At 41.2% G+C, this 17,174-nt stretch overlaps 1 protein-coding gene across 3 annotated transcripts in view; it reads left to right on the top strand.

Moving 5' to 3' along the window:
* The window catches only part of safb (scaffold attachment factor B), a 34,859-nt gene extending 25,428 nt beyond the window's left edge, over positions 1–9,431 (top strand). For 2 of the 3 annotated variants that reach the window (XM_062027677.1, XM_062027675.1), the window contains exons 12-21: positions 1,467–1,507; positions 1,599–1,675; positions 1,754–1,896; positions 1,963–2,062; positions 2,140–2,336; positions 3,330–3,468; positions 3,878–3,924; positions 4,350–4,408; positions 8,912–8,945; positions 9,022–9,431. In XM_062027677.1, the coding sequence (XP_061883661.1) occupies positions 1,467–1,507; positions 1,599–1,675; positions 1,754–1,896; positions 1,963–2,062; positions 2,140–2,336; positions 3,330–3,468; positions 3,878–3,924; positions 4,350–4,408; positions 8,912–8,945; positions 9,022–9,133 (949 nt within the window). In that variant the 3' untranslated portion in view covers positions 9,134–9,431. The remainder of the gene's footprint in view (positions 1–1,466; positions 1,508–1,598; positions 1,676–1,753; positions 1,897–1,962; positions 2,063–2,139; positions 2,337–3,329; positions 3,469–3,877; positions 3,925–4,349; positions 4,409–8,911; positions 8,946–9,021) is intronic. The other variant, XM_062027676.1, reaches the window with a different exon arrangement.
* The last annotated feature ends 7,743 nt before the right edge of the window (positions 9,432–17,174 follow it).

The following is a 17,174-nucleotide window of genomic DNA, read 5'->3' as shown; positions in this document are numbered from 1 at the left end:
ATGCATGATTTATCCGGCAGAATCTTGATACCAATTTCCTTGACCCAGCCCCACACAAAGAAGTTGTAGACCGCCATGCTGTTTTGTCCTGTAGAATGACGTCTGGAGCACCACATAGTTCAACTTCGACATGTCTGGACTCTCGAGCAACGTATAATCCTTGAGCTCAATCTGCAAATCTTATTTTGATAAAGTATAAAGATAAATTATATTGCATAGCTTGCATTTTTTGCTGGTATCTGCTTTTAATGGTAAGATCCACGCTTCTTGCATACTGCGATAGTTTTCACACGGCACAGTTTGGTTTGGTGGCCCACCACTTGGTTCAGTTCAGTCCAAAAGTCACATGTCTGAATACAACCTATAGATAGAAACCATAGGGAAGCTTTCTTGCATTTTTACAGAATTCCCTTGTAGGAAATACCTTCCAAAGTATCTTAAAAATGGTAAAATCTCTTCAACTTCAACCTCCAGAAGGGCCCCTTGATCCACGGCAATTAGGTGCGTTTTTAACCTACCGTATTTTCCGCACTATAAGACGCACCGGATTATAAGGCGCACCTTTGTTCATATATAAGGCGCATAGAATAGACGCTACAGTAGAGGCTGGGGTTACATTATGCATCCATTAGATGGAGCTGCGCTAAAGGGAATGTCAACAAAACAAATAGTGATTGTACTGACACTTCTACTTGCTGCTCTCTGTTCAACAACCCACTGTTCCAGTTTGTCCTCCATCTCGCTTTGTTCCCTCGGAAACTCTGTTTAGTCTTCTTTACTTGGCGCAGGTCATCATGTTGCTTCCTCCACTTCCGCACCATTGATTTGTTAATGTTAAATTCTCTTGCTGCTGCTCTATTCCCGTGTTCTACTGCGTGACTGATCGCCTGTAGTTTAAACTCTGCGTGGTAAGCGTGTCTCTTAACAGGAGCCATTTTTGGGTCTTTACATAAAGTTTAGGTCTCGCAACTACGGGACTTCATTCCCCCCCGTAAAAGAAGAAGTTCTTCTACGGTAAGCAGCCGCGGACTTCATTTTCCCCCGTGGAAAAAGCGCTTCTTCTTCTACGGTAAGCAGCCGTAGAAGGGGGAAATAAAGTCGGCGTAGTTACCGTTGTTGCCAGACCTGTTGTGGCTCAATATTGGTCCATATATAAGGCGCACCAGATTATAAGGCGCACTGTCAGCTTTTGAGGAAATTGGAGGTTTTTAGGTGCGCCTTATAGTGCAGGAAATACGGTAATTTAAAATGGTTCTATTATTTATATACCAATTGGTATATGGTGATATATATCATTGTCGCAAGAGGTTGCAATATATATATTGCTATACAGATTTTAGGCCGTATCGCCTATCTTTAGTTTAAATACCTCAACAAGTTTAGTGAAACTAATGTTGTTTTCAAACTGAAAGCAAAAGAAAAAGCATTTAAATGTGACATCAGCTAACAAGATTGTCGTCTTGCAGGGCTGATGGAAAGGATGAGAAAGAAGGAAAAGATGGCAAAGGTGAGGTGTTTGTCTAGTTGCTTTCCATAAAAAAAAAAAAAGAATTGAAGTTAATTATCCTCTCTAAACTGATGCTGTGTTTGATTGCCAGGAGACGAGAGGACCGTCGTCATGGACAAGTCCAAGGGGGAGCCTGTCATCAGCGTCAAGGCCAAAAGCAAAGAGCGAGTAAGTGAGATAAACCTCCAAAAGTAGAATGCCGTGCGAGGTCGGTGTCACTAATGTCCTCCTCTTCTGTCCATCTAGAGCTCAAAGAGTCAGGACCGCAAGTCTCCCAGTAAAGAGAGGAAGGACATCTTGTCCTTTGACCAGATCAAGGAGCAGCGCGAGCGAGAGAGGCAGAGGCAACGCGAGCGGGAGACGCGAGAGGCAGAGCGACGCAGACACACGTAAGGAAACATCAAACCGTACGTCCAACGGCAATATCGGTCACGAGCCGCCGTGTCTTTTTGCAGAAGTCGTGGACATGACAACCGCCCAGACCGCGAGCGCGAGCGAATCCGCATGTTCCGTGAAAAAGAGGAGCGAAAGCACTTGATAAAGAAGAGGCTGGAGGTGAGGTCACCGTGTTGTCTCTTTGTGTCTCACCTTCGCTGTTAAAACGTGCCACACCTCACTTGGGTCCTTCACAGACGGAGCAGCAGCGTCTGGAGGCAGCCCGCGTGGAGCGCCAGTTCCTGGAACGGGAAAATATGCGCATCCAGTATGAGAGGCGGCGAGAGCAGGAGAGGATCCTCAGGGAGCGCGAGGAGCTCCGAAGGCAGCAGGAGCAGCTGCGCTACGAGCAGGACCGACGGCCCATGAAGAGGCCCTTGGACATGGAGGGCAGGTAAGGAAAAAGTCTATCACCTTCTAAGTCTTTGATATTGCTCCTTTATCCATAACTAGTGATATTTTGTATGACCTACGGACTATATCGACCAGGAGAAACATATTAAATGCAAACATTTTTATTTCAAATGTAAACCTTCCTCTGATTATAATGAGGAAGGAAAGGAAATGTCGACACCAGCATGGAAAACACATTCAACACTCTCTGCTAAAATAAGAAATATTTAAGAAATGCTTAATAAAGTGTAACAAACTAGTGTGAAAATGTAAACATGGGAGACCTGAAAACTATTTTAGTGCCAGGAAGTTATGACAGTGTAACATTTAATTTGGTCTATTCTTATTTAAGTATGGAAAATAATTTATACTGTGCATTGATTAATATTTAAATATTATTAGACCAAATTATTTATTTTAAAGAAGAATATTTGTTATATTTTGTTATTTATTTTAGTTACACAGTCCTGCACTTTAGTTCCTACCTGTTTCCGTACATCTAAAGAGGGAACGGAATAAAAATGAGCGGACTACGCTGCGTTTAAAAAAATAAATTCCAAAAAACTGCCAAACTGAGTTGACTTTTCCTGTTTTCTCCAGTTTTTTTTGCTGTCTGCAGGACTAATTTTTATTTTCTCTTTTCACTCCATGCAAATAATTAACCTTGAGAATACAAGATGATGCAACCAAACATGATATAGTTGATACTGTTACGCTATTGGCTGTTTAACGTCTACCTCCCATGGCTAAGTGACCACTTCCCGTTTTGATAGCTTACCAGACCACGAGTGCCTTTGTTCATGCAACCAACCAAAAATATATTTATCCAACGCATCGATTACATGTCTATCGCGATATATACTGATATTGTTTTATCGGCCCCGCCCTACTAGTGCAGTAACAATAACGGGGGGTGCGAAATGTCTTCTTCTTCCTGGGGGCGTAACAGAAAAGAATTGAGAAGCATCGCCCTAAATGATTGTGGTTTTCTCAGGAAAGACGACTGGCTGGACAAGCGCATGAACATGGACGACAGATACGGCCGCTCCGACTTTGGCCGACAGGATCGTTATCAGGACTTTGACCACAGGGACAGAGGGCGTTACCAGGACGACATGAGGGATGGTGGTGCGGTAAGAAGACACGCAACCTTTATTTTGGTTTGTTTTACCATCGATACAGATGTATTAGGTTGGAAATATCTTTGATGCCATCTTTACACAAAAGTGGGAAAAAAAAGGGCAAGTCTTTCCAAGTAGGGCAAAGGGCTGGAGCTTGAGCAGTGTTTATAACTATCTCCTTAACTAATTGTGTTTGAAATACTGGTGACATGTGTGTATGTGTTGTATCCGCTGATGTAGTAGTGAAAAAAAGATAGCAATAACAAGAGACCGAGTGTTTGTGAGGCAAATAGTCTTTTGCTTTTCTTTGTAAACAAGGCTTGACATCAAAGTGTGAAACATGAAGACACAATTCATGTTTTAGTCGCTGTAACAATGAATTGTACTGATTGTGAAACTAATAAGAATTGTTTGTGTGCAGCATTTCTCCGACCGACACGGAGGTTATGACAAGCGCATGAACTCCAGGTGAGCCACATGTTCATCTCAACACAGACCAGCTTTCATTTGTCAAGCAAATACATGAAGGACTTCTCTGGACCTGTTATTGTTGCTTATTTTAAACATGGCAGTGCTCACAACACTTGTATTTTAACTCACTGGATCACAACTATCTTGAAATGAGCATCATAAGTCACACGTGCTAATGGGAGTGAGTGACAGGAGGAGAAGCTCTGACTTGCTGGTTTTTATTTGTATTTTATTTTTTAAACTTGTCTCCGCCTGCTGATTTATTTGTATAAATCTCCACACTTAATCAGATTTTTTTTTTTTTTTACATAGATAAAATATGGTCCTATTAGTATCAATATGATATCATGAACGTTGTGTGTTGACGTTCTGTCCAATGTAACCTCCTTGACCAATTTGATGAAGTTTTTTTTGTCTTGCAGGGATGGAGGACGTGACTGGGACTCTGGTAGGAAGATGGATGGTGATCGGCCTTGGCAAGGTACAAATACATGGCAACCAACTCAAGTCCTGGTTTTTGTTTTTTTTTCTAAAAAGTGACCGCTTAAGTCAGTGTGTCCAATCTTTTTCCAGTGAGTGCCACATCCAGGAAAACTGAATGATGTGTGTGGACCACACATACTACCGTATTTTCCGCACCATAAGCCGCCCCGTGTTGTAAGCCGCACCTTCAATGAATGGCATATTTCAAAACTTTATGTTAAAGAGGTTCATTTAGCCTACTAATGTGTATTTATAAATGGTTGATTTATATAGGCTAGTAAGGTAAAGTTTTGTACCCGCCCTACCCCCGACGCACACCAGGGGACACCGCCATCCCACCACCTCAGGTGGGATAGAACAATGCATATAACACGTGACGTCACACTAACATCACGTGACACCTCTGAGGAAGGCTGCAGAAGCAAGATAGCCGAAACTTGTCAGGTACAAAACTTGACCTTACTAGCCTATATAAATCAACCATTTATAAATTTCAAAACTTTGTTTACCTATTAGCCGTCCCGTGTTATTAGCCGCACCTACGCTACGCTAAAGGGAATGTCAAAAAAACAGTCAGATAGGTCAGTCAAACTTTAATGATATATTACAAACCAGCGTTCTAATAACTCTGTTCACTCCCAAAATGTAATGTGCAAATGTGCAATCACAAAAATAGTAACACTCAAAATAGTGCAGAGCAATAGCAACATCGATAACTCAACGTTGCTCATACGTTAGTGTCACACAACACACAAAATAAACATTTAAAGCTCACTTTCTGAAGTTATTACTCATCCACAAATCCCTCAAATTCTTCTTCTTCGGTGTGCTTCACTTGTTTTTTGACACCATCAGTGATGTGGACGCGCATGCAGTCGTAGATCAACAGGGACGGAGCTGCGTGAAAAAAGTCACCCGGTCTCTTCGCTCATTTTTTCTTCAGCCATCCATCCCTTCCAGTTAGCTTTTATGATGACGCCGGCTGGAAAGTTGTCTTTTGGCAAGGTCTTCCTTTTGAATATCACCGTGGGTGGAAGTTTCTGGCCGTTAGCATGGCAAGCTAGAACCACGGTGAAGACGACTTCTCATTCCCTGTGGTGCGAATATTCACCGTACGTGTTCCCGTTGTATCCACAGTGCGGTTCACATTAGTATCAAAAGTCAGTGGAACCTTGTACGCGTGTCTCTTAGTAGGAGACATTTTGTGGTCTTTACAGAAACACACAAATGAAATGAAACGTAATATCCGCGCGCTTCTTCTTCTACGGGGTCGGGTGCTCACACCTTGGCGGTTGCTTACCGTAGAAGAAGAAGCGCTTCCTCTTCTACGGGGAAAAAAGATGGCGGCTGTTTACTGTAGTTGCAAGACCTAAACTTTATGAAAATAAATATTAATATTAATCCATATATAAGGCGCACCGGGTTATTAGCCGCACTGTCAGCTTTTGAGAAAAAAATTGTTTTTTAGGTGCGGCTTATGGTGCGGAAAATACAGTATAAGCAATTTATGCTAAGTTATCTGAACAAAACATCTACATTTTATCTTTGAGTTCCAGGTAATTAGATTCATTCATGTTTATTTTGAGAATTTTATTGTAATACATGATTCAAATCTCCTTCTTGCACATTCACATTACATTTGTAAAGCACTTTCAGGCATGTGAAATGTCTGAAACGCATATATCCGCGTTTTTAAACATTCATTTTTGCGTCAAAATAATCACTTTCGCGTTTTTTTTTAAATGAAATATTGTAGCGTGTAAGGACGGGAGTCACAGAAGGAGTGTCAAAAGATGGAGCTAATTGTTTTAAGACTTTGTTTTCTTCCCAGCAATCGAGCAGTATCTTTACATCCGTGACTTCTCATTGCAACAACACAACACCGCAAATGTGTCCGGTGAAAACTCGTGCGACCGGAACTCTTAAAAAACACACAATATTTGGTTTAACAAAAGCTCACTTTTATTATATAAGAAAACAATTTAATCTAATAAATAAATAAATATTGACTGTTACCCCCCTAAAAAAATTAAATAAAATAAATAAATATTGACTGTTGTTACCCAAAGTATATTAAGTGGGATTTTTCATAAAAACAAATATATACAGTAACACAAAAACAAGCTGTCTCTGTGATCACTGTAGGTGTATAAATAATAATATAGTGTTAAATAAAATCAGTCCCTTGGGCACAAAAGTGAAAATAATACAGCTCTCCAAAAAGTGCACTTCTGCTGCTATTGGAACATAACTGTTTGTTATGATGCTTTGACATTATTGCACTTTATTTCTTTATTGAAAGAAAATTCTATGAAGAGAAAAGTTGTTTGCAAATGTGGTTACAATGCTAAAAAATGAAAAGTTCAAGCTAAAAAAAGAAATACACTTTGAGTTAACATTATTTCCTTATATGGGGAAAGATGTTATGAGCTAGGGAATATAACAACTACACTACCCAGCATGCAACGGGAGTGACGAGCATGCGCGGTAGTGTTGTTGCATGTCGCCACCCGGCAGCTAAGAATGAGGTTATGAACACGCTGTGAAAGTAAACATCAAGAACTCAGCCAACACGCCTCATCTGCATTATTTATAATTAGACAGACAACACATATACAGTGTGATTTTGTAACGTTTACAAGGAAAGAAAAACAAAAGTTCAAAAAGGGAGATGTTGTATATATATGTATGTGCTGCGGTGTTGTGTATATATGTATGTGCTGCGGTGTCATATGTTGTATATATATGTAAGTGCTGCAGTGTTGTATATATATGTATGTGCTGCGGTGTCATATATGTTGTATATATATATATGTATGTGCTACGGTGTTGTATATATATGTATGTGCTGCGGTGTCATATATGTTGTATATATATGTAAGTGCTGCAGTGTTGTATATATATGTATGTGCTGCGGTGTCATATATGTTGTATATATATGTAAGTGCTGCAGTGTTGTATATATATGTATGTGCTGCGGTGTCATATATGTTGTATATATATGTATGTGCTGCAGTGTTGTATATATATGTATGTGCTGCGGTGTCATATATGTTGTATATATATGTATGTGCTGCAGTGTTGTATATATATGTATGTGCTGCAGTGTTGTATATATATGTAAGTGCTGCAGTGTTGTATATATATGTATGTGCTGCGGTGTCATATATGTTGTATATATATGTATGTGCTGCGGTGTTGTATATATATGTATGTGCTGCGGTGTCATATATGTTGTATATATATGTAAGTGCTGCAGTGTTGTATATATATGTATGTGCTGCGGTGTTGTATATATATGTATGTGCTGCGGTGTTGTATATATATGTATGTGCTGCAGTGTTGTATATATATGTATGTGCTGCGGTGTTGTATATATATGTATGTGCTGCAGTGTTGTATATATATGTATGTGCTGCGGTGTTGTATATATATGTATGTGCTGCGGTGTTGTATATATATGTATGTGCTGCGGTGTTGTATATATATGTATGTGCTGCAGTGTTGTATATATATGTATGTGCTGCAGTGTTGTATATATATGTATGTGCTGCAGTGTTGTATATATATGTATGTGCTGCAGTGTTGTATATATATGTATGTGCTGCAGTGTTGTATATATATGTATGTGCTGCAGTGTTGTATATATATGTATGTGCTGCAGTGTTGTATATATATGTATGTGCTGCAGTGTTGTATATATATGTATGTGCTGCAGTGTTGTATATATATGTATGTGCTGCAGTGTTGTATATATATGTATGTGCTGCAGTGTTGTATATATATATGTATGTGCTGCAGTGTTGTATATATATATGTATGTGCTGCAGTGTTGTATATATATGTATGTGCTGCAGTGTTGTATATATATGTATGTGCTGCAGTGTTGTATATATATGTATGTGCTGCAGTGTTGTATATATATGTATGTGCTGCAGTGTTGTATATATATGTATGTGCTGCGGTTGTTTTAAGAAGGTTGTGACAGCTGCCGTAAAGGAGGTGCGTTGCTAGCCTGGTTGCTATGTTTCCGGTTGGTGGTAAAAGTGTTGGTCATGTGTTTGTAGTCTGCTCAAATCTCTCAGTAAAGTTATTCATTGGATTATAGCTTTTGTTTTGAACTTTATTAAACATTGGAGTGCTTTTTCCGGTCCATTGTTTTTCCTGCTTTCGCTATCTGCGCCTAATGACTGAGCTACGTGACGTCATTTCTTGTGATGTCTCACGGAGCATTTCTGGTCGGGACGGGATTCGAATAAAGAACCAACTCTTTTTCTTTACTATAGTGGTCTCGATAACGGGTACCGGTTCTCAAAAAGGGATTCGAGTCCGAGGGCTCGGTTCTTTTCTTATTGAACAACCTAGAAAACTGGTTTCGAGTATCATCCCTACAGCAGCTGTTAGATGAGGATGTGAAAGATCAATGAAGATGCTAAGAAATGGAGGACAATCATTGTTGTGTGTCTGTTATGCTAATGAGCAACTTCCTTCCTGGCTGCAGGTGCGGGTCACATGGCGCGTGGAGGAATGGCAGGGTGAGTTGATTTGCTGTCAAGGTTTAAAAGTGCTCTTATTGCTGCCATTAAAAGACCTCTTCCGTGTCCTCTCCAGTCGGGGGGGCTACATGACCTCGTCTCAGTCTCTCTCGGGGGCGCTCAATCGCCAGAACCAGATGATGCACGGCGGCGGCATGCAGGGCGGCGCTTTCAACCGCCGCTTCTAATCTTTCGTCCGTAAGCAAGCAAGTTTGACTTCAAAAGGAAGGATGGAAATATTTGGAGGTATTTTTTTTTTCTTTGTTTTGCTTTCCCTTTTCGTGCACCACAGTGGTCGCCTACCTTCACGTCTTTGTCTCCATGGAAACCTTTTCTAGACACGTCCTCCTCACGTTCACCTCGTATTGGTTTTTTTTAAGAAAAGCGATTGTTGCTCCACTTTGCTTCCTGAAAGATTGCTAGTAAACTTGTTTTTTCCTGATTGATAGTGTGACTGCTAATAAATGAAAGAAGTTTTTAACAGGATTTGTTTCCAGCTTTATTTTCACAATCAAATCCTTTCAGTTCACAAAAAGATGCTTTTTCACAACTTTTCAGAGTTCAACCAAACATTCAAATGAACTCAATCTTGACTTTGTCTAAATTATTTGGATATAAAGCCAGTCAAATGTATTTGTGTTCCTTTATAAATGGAACTGAAATAAGTTTAATCTATAAAATATATGAAAAAAAAAACAATTGTGTCATTAATGTGTATCATTTGAATGTGGTTAGTGGGTAAAAAGCATATTTTGACTGGGTCCATCCTAGTCACGTCCGTTGTGTCCTTGGGCAAGACACTTCACCCTTGCTCCTGATGGCTGCTGGTTAGCGCCTTGCATGGCAGCTCCCGCCATCAGTGTGTGAATGTGTGTGTGAATGTGTGAATGTGGAAATAGTGTCAAAGCGCTTTGAGTACCTTGAAGGTAGAAAAGCGCTATACAAGTATAACACATTTACCATTTATTTATTTAGATGACAAGCGTGAGGCATCAACTTAAAATAAAGCAGAAAATGGGTAAACAAATAGTTTTGTCACTGAATTTCAATATCTACTTGAACTAGAATGCAAAACATTTTAGAATACATAAAAAAAAACCAACACATTATTTTTTGGGGGGAATTATTTGTTATATTAGTTTGGTTATTTTTTGGTTGCTGCAGCCTTTCATGCTGCTATTTATTTCCTGTCCGCCAGGTGGCAACCTTCCCCCACAAATATTCATTGCCGTATTTGTTGATGACATTGAAATGTGTGAATGCAGCATTAATGCTGAAAGGTACATACAGTATGTTGCCATCTTTTTCATGGACGCCCCTGCTTATTGCAGCCAGACGATGCCAAGCCACGTGTTACAACAGCGTGGCTTCGTAGTAAATGGGAAGAAAAATAATTTTGTCACAGAATTTCAGTATCTACTTGCAATAAAATGCAAAACATGCAGTAAAAAAAGAACACTCTTTTAAAATGATTGAAGTATTTTCTGTATTGGTGACTATTTTAAGATTTCTTAAATTATTTGAGTAAAACTGACTTTTTTTTGTAATTGTTATTTTAGTTCAGTTGCTTGCTGCAGCCTTTCATTGCTGTTATTTCCTTGCTGTCCGCCAGGTGGCAACCTTTCCCGACAAATATTCATTGCTGTTTTTGCTGCTCACATTCAAATGCTTTTAATAGGATTTATTTGCACTTTTACACGACATTACAATAAAGCCGTACTGTGACCAAGAATGTTGGTCTTGCCACAATATTGTAGAAATAAAATGAAACAAAACACGTAAAGGAAAATGTTGATATTAAAGTATTTTTTAAAGCCTTAAAAAATAAATCTAGATATTTTTAGACTCTCCTGTTTGAACTCCAACTTGACATTTGTGTGGCTGCATGTATCTTGTGTGACCTTTGACCCTCAACGTGGCGCTACTTCCACTTGTGGCCTTTCTTGCTTTTGATTGGTTGAGAGAGCAACATGCTGACATTTTGCATCGTGTCTGACTTGTGAGTAGGAATTGAACATCACGGCGGCCTTGAAATCACTTTTTGAAGCAGGAAGCAGGAAGCAAGGCGGGTTGATGGTCAACTTGTCAGACGAGTGGTCATCAGGGACGCTGTGGCCACATCAAGTCCTGTTGAAACTCAAACTCCAGACAGAATTGATGCAAAATGTCACTAAAATGTCAGCAATGATGCCAAAAAGGAGCAAAAGTCAGAAGACAATCACAGAATGTTAAACTATGAATTATTTGCTGTACAGTATTTATGAATTTATTTAGATTTTTTTGAAATGATCATCCAGATTAATAGCAACATATGAAACTATTTAACATGCTACATTTCATCATAATTCTATGTCTAAATTACAAATATTATAATTGCATTTATTGCAATGATGTATCGTATTTATTTACATTTATATAGTTATTTAGATAATACACATAATTATTTGAATATAACTCATTACATTATTTGTTTTCATTTGCATACTCATTGTTTGTGTGGTTAAAGCATGACAAATGTCACTTTGATTCATTTCATATTCTAAAATATTTTTTTATATAATTCAAAAGACATATATTAACAGTAAAGTATGAATACATTTAATGTGTGAATTTAAATTACTTTGTAATTTATTTGTGTCTGGGCTTCCCTGCTTAAGCTGCTGCCCCCGCGACCCGACCTCGGATAAGCGGAAGAAGATGGATGGATTTATTTGTGTTTAATAAATACAAATAAAAAGATTAAATACAATTTAAAAAAAGTTAAAGTAGCAATGATTGTCACACACACACACACACACACACACACACACACAACCACACACACACACACACACACACACACACACACACACACACACACACACACACACACACACACACACACACACACACACACACACACACGAGGTGTGGCGAAATGATTCTCTGCCTTTGACCCACCACCCTTGATCACCCCCTGGGAGGTGAGGGGAGCAGTGAGCAGCATATGTCTATTGCACATCCAATGTAAATTAGCATCGAGCTAGCACATTTTTTTTAAATCTAGAGCCTTTCTGTACAATTGAACACTTTTATATGCTTGGCTGCTGTTAAAGAATTGTAACTTAAGTGCGAGCACACGCTTGCTGCCACTAACGAATGCAGGAATTAAAATGTTAATAATCCTCGCCATTTTTATTTTCTTCTTTGTCAATTTGTCAACGTTTGCTCCGGCAAGATCTTCTGTGCTCTTCTTGTCTCATGTTGAGTCTCAGCGGACACGTCAGCGATTAAATACGTCCTTGCACCTGTGGCCGCACACGCACACACACACACACACACACACACACACACACACACACACACACACACACACACACACACACACACACACACACACACACACACACACACACACACACACACACACACACACACACACACACACACACACACACACACACACACACACACACACACACACACACACACACACACACACACAGAGACAGTTAACACAGAGTGTGGAATGTACAGTCTGCATGCACACATGTGTTGCATTATGGGATATTTATGCTGCTCAATGTTTCCCCCGAGCAACATTGCTGTTGTGCAACACTGCTGCTGACATCCAGTGTTCACTTCTGTACGTGTGCATGAACACTGCTGCTGACATCCAGTGTTCACTTCTGTACGTGTGCATGAACACTGCTGCTGACATCCAGTGTTCACTTCTGTACGTGTGCATGAACACTGCTGCTGACATCCAGTGTTCACTTCTGTACGTGTGCATGAACAACACTGCTGCTGACATCCAGTGTTCACTTCTGTACGTGTGCATGAACAACACTGCTGCTGACATCCAGTGTTCACTTCTGTACGTGTGCATGAACACTGCTGCTGACATCCAGTGTTCACTTCTGTACGTGTGCATGAACACTGCTGCTGACATCCAGTGTTCACTTCTGTACGTGTGCATGAACACTGCTGCTGACATCCAGTGTTCACTTCTGTACGTGTGCATGAACACTGCTGCTGACATCCAGTGTTCACTTCTGTACGTGTGCATGAACACTGCTGCTGACATCCAGTGTTCACTTCTGTACGTGTGCATGAACACTGCTGCTGACATCCAGTGTTCACTTCTGTACGTGTGCATGAACACTGCTGCTGACATCCAGTGTTCACTTCTGTACGTGTGCATGAACAACACTGCTGCTGACATCCAGTGTTCACTTCTGTACGTGTGCATGAACAACACTGCTGCTGACATCCAGTGTTCACTTCTGTACGTGTGCATGAACACTGCTGCTGACATCCAGTGTTCACTTCTGTACGTGTGCATGAACACTGCTGCTGACATCCAGTGTTCACTTCTGTACGTGTGCATGAACACTGCTGCTGACATCCAGTGTTCACTTCTGTACGTGTGCATGAACACTGCTGCTGACATCCAGTGTTCACTTCTGTACGTGTGCATGAACACTGCTGCTGACATCCAGTGTTCACTTCTGTACGTGTGCATGAACACTGCTGCTGACATCCAGTGTTCACTTCTGTACGTGTGCATGAACAACACTGCTGCTGACATCCAGTGTTCACTTCTGTACGTGTGCATGAACACTGCTGCTGACATCCAGTGTTCACTTCTGTACGTGTGCATGAACACTGCTGCTGACATCCAGTGTTCACTTCTGTACGTGTGCATGAACACTGCTGCTGACATCCAGTGTTCACTTCTGTACGTGTGCATGAACAACACTGCTGCTGACATCCAGTGTTCACTTCTGTACGTGTGCATGAACACTGCTGCTGACATCCAGTGTTCACTTCTGTACGTGTGCATGAACACTGCTGCTGACATCCAGTGTTCACTTCTGTACGTGTGCATGAACACTGCTGCTGACATCCAGTGTTCACTTCTGTACGTGTGCATGAACACTGCTGCTGACATCCAGTGTTCACTTCTGTACGTGTGCATGAACACTGCTGCTGACATCCAGTGTTCACTTCTGTACGTGTGCATGAACACTGCTGCTGACATCCAGTGTTCACTTCTGTACGTGTGCATGAACACTGCTGCTGACATCCAGTGTTCACTTCTGTACGTGTGCATGAACACTGCTGCTGACATCCAGTGTTCACTTCTGTACGTGTGCATGAACAACACTGCTGCTGACATCCAGTGTTCACTTCTGTACGTGTGCATGAACACTGCTGCTGACATCCAGTGTTCACTTCTGTACGTGTGCATGAACACTGCTGCTGACATCCAGTGTTCACTTCTGTACGTGTGCATGAACACTGCTGCTGACATCCAGTGTTCACTTCTGTACGTGTGCATGAACACTGCTGCTGACATCCAGTGTTCACTTCTGTACGTGTGCATGAACAACACTGCTGCTGACATCCAGTGTTCACTTCTGTACGTGTGCATGAACACTGCTGCTGACATCCAATGTTCACTTCTGTACGTGTGCATGAACACTGCTGCTGACATCCAGTGTTCACTTCTGTACGTGTGCATGAACACTGCTGCCGACATCCAGTGTTCACTTCTGTACGTGTGCATGAACACTGCTGCCGACATCCAGTGTTCACTTCTGTACGTGTGCATGAACACTGCTGCTGACATCCAATGTTCACTTCTGTACGTGTGCATGAACACTGCTGCTGACATCCAATGTTCACTTCTGTACGTGTGCATGAACAACACTGCTGCTGACATCCAGTGTTCACTTCTGTACGTGTGCATGAACACTGCTGCTGACATCCAGTGTTCACTTCTGTACGTGTGCATGAACACTGCTGCTGACATCCAGTGTTCACTTCTGTACGTGTGCATGAACACTGCTGCTGACATCCAGTGTTCACTTCTGTACGTGTGCATGAACAACACTGCTGCTGACATCCAGTGTTCACTTCTGTACGTGTGCATGAACACTGCTGCCGACATCCAGTGTTCACTTCTGTACATGTGCATGAACACTGCTGCTGACATCCAGTGTTCACTTCTGTACGTGTGCATGAACAACACTGCTGCTGACATCCAGTGTTCACTTCTGTACGTGTGCATGAACACTGCTGCTGACATCCAGTGTTCACTTCTGTACGTGTGCATGAACACTGCTGCTGACATCCAGTGTTCACTTCTGTACGTGTGCATGAACACTGCTGCCGACATCCAGTGTTCACTTCTGTACATGTGCATGAACACTGCTGCTGACATCCAGTGTTCACTTCTGTACGTGTGCATGAACAACACTGCTGCTGACATCCAGTGTTCACTTCTGTACGTGTGCATGAACACTGCTGCTGACATCCAGTGTTCACTTCTGTACGTGTGCATGAACACTGCTGCTGACATCCAATGTTCACTTCTGTACGTGTGCATGAACACTGCTGCTGACATCCAGTGTTCACTTCTGTACGTGTGCATGAACACTGCTGCTGACATCCAGTGTTCACTTCTGTACGTGTGCATGAACACTGCTGCTGACATCCAATGTTCACTTCTGTATGTGTGCATGAACACTGCTGCTGACATCCAGTGTTCACTTCTGTACGTGTGCATGAACACTGCTGCTGACATCCAGTGTTCACTTCTGTACGTGTGCATGAACACTGCTGCTGACATCCAGTGTTCACTTCTGTACGTGTGCATGAACACTGCTGCTGACATCCAGTGTTCACTTCTGTACGTGTGCATGAACAACACTGCTGCTGACATCCAGTGTTCACTTCTGTACGTGTGCATGAACACTGCTGCTGACATCCAGTGTTCACTTCTGTACGTGTGCATGAACACTGCTGCTGACATCCAGTGTTCACTTCTGTACGTGTGCATGAACACTGCTGCTGACATCCAGTGTTCACTTCTGTATGTGTGCATGAACACTGCTGCTGACATCCAGTGTTCACTTCTGTACGTGTGCATGAACACTGCTGCTGACATCCAGTGTTCACTTCTGTACGTGTGCATGAACACTGCTGCTGACATCCAGTGTTCACTTCTGTACGTGTGCATGAACACTGCTGCTGACATCCAGTGTTCACTTCTGTACGTGTGCAAGAACATGCTCTTTGTGCGTTTTCCTTCATTTGCTCCTAAAAAGACCTGTGGCCGCTCCACAGTGTTGTGTGCATCCGTCCTTACAAGTCTTTAGACGCTGTGCCGTAATTTTTGAGTTTGTCAACTCGTGCCACTTAGATGTTAGGTGTGTCATCTATACGATGACAATTGATGTTCCAGTAGGCCCTAACAGATGGCCACTCCACAATGTTGTGCGTCTCTATTTTTATGTTTTTCCTGCCAATTTGTCAATTCAACTAAGTAGTTGCTAGGTTTGTCCTGCACAAGATGAAGATTGATATTGGCTGTAACAGGTGGTCACTCCACAGTGTTGTGTGCCTTCATGATGGGTGTCACATAGTGTGGTTGTGTAAGTGCACTTTCTCAACTTTTGTAACCTACTTTTTTTTTGTTGCTTTGAACTCCAACTCCACAATATATTCTTATATTTACCCAATTCTGCTCGGGTGTGGCTCAGCTCACTTCTTGTCTCCAATCACTGGCATCACCACGTGTACAGTACACTTACACTATATATAGTCAGTGTACAGTACACTTACACTATATATAGTCAGTGTACAGTACACTTACACTATATATAGTCAGTGTACAGTACACTTACACTATATACTGTATAGTCACACCACGTGTACAGTACACTTACACTATATATAGTCAGTGTACAGTACACTTACACTATATACTGTATAGTCACACCACGTGTACAGTACACTTACACTATATATAGTCAGTGTACAGTACACTTACACTATATACTGTATAGTCACACCACGTGTACAGTACACTTACACTATATATAGTCAGTGTACAGTACACTTACACTATATATAGTCAGTGTACAGTACACTTACACTATATACTGTATAGTCACACCACGTGTACAGTACACTTACACTATATATAGTCAGTGTACAGTACACTTACACTATATACTGTATAGTCACACCACGTGTACAGTACACTTACACTATATATAGTCAGTGTACAGTACACTTACACTATATACTGTATAGTCACACCACGTGTACAGTACACTTACACTATATATAGTCAGTGTACAGTACACTTACACTATATACTGTATAGTCACACCACGTGTACAGTACACTTACACTATATATAGTCAGTGTACAGTACACTTACACTATATATAGTCA

Source organism: Entelurus aequoreus, linkage group LG19 (assembly GCF_033978785.1).
Source record: "Entelurus aequoreus isolate RoL-2023_Sb linkage group LG19, RoL_Eaeq_v1.1, whole genome shotgun sequence".
Taxonomy (NCBI): Eukaryota; Metazoa; Chordata; class Actinopteri; order Syngnathiformes; family Syngnathidae; genus Entelurus; species Entelurus aequoreus.
The sequence above is the reverse complement of the archived record's forward strand: the minus strand, read 5'-3'. Positions and strand labels throughout refer to the sequence as shown.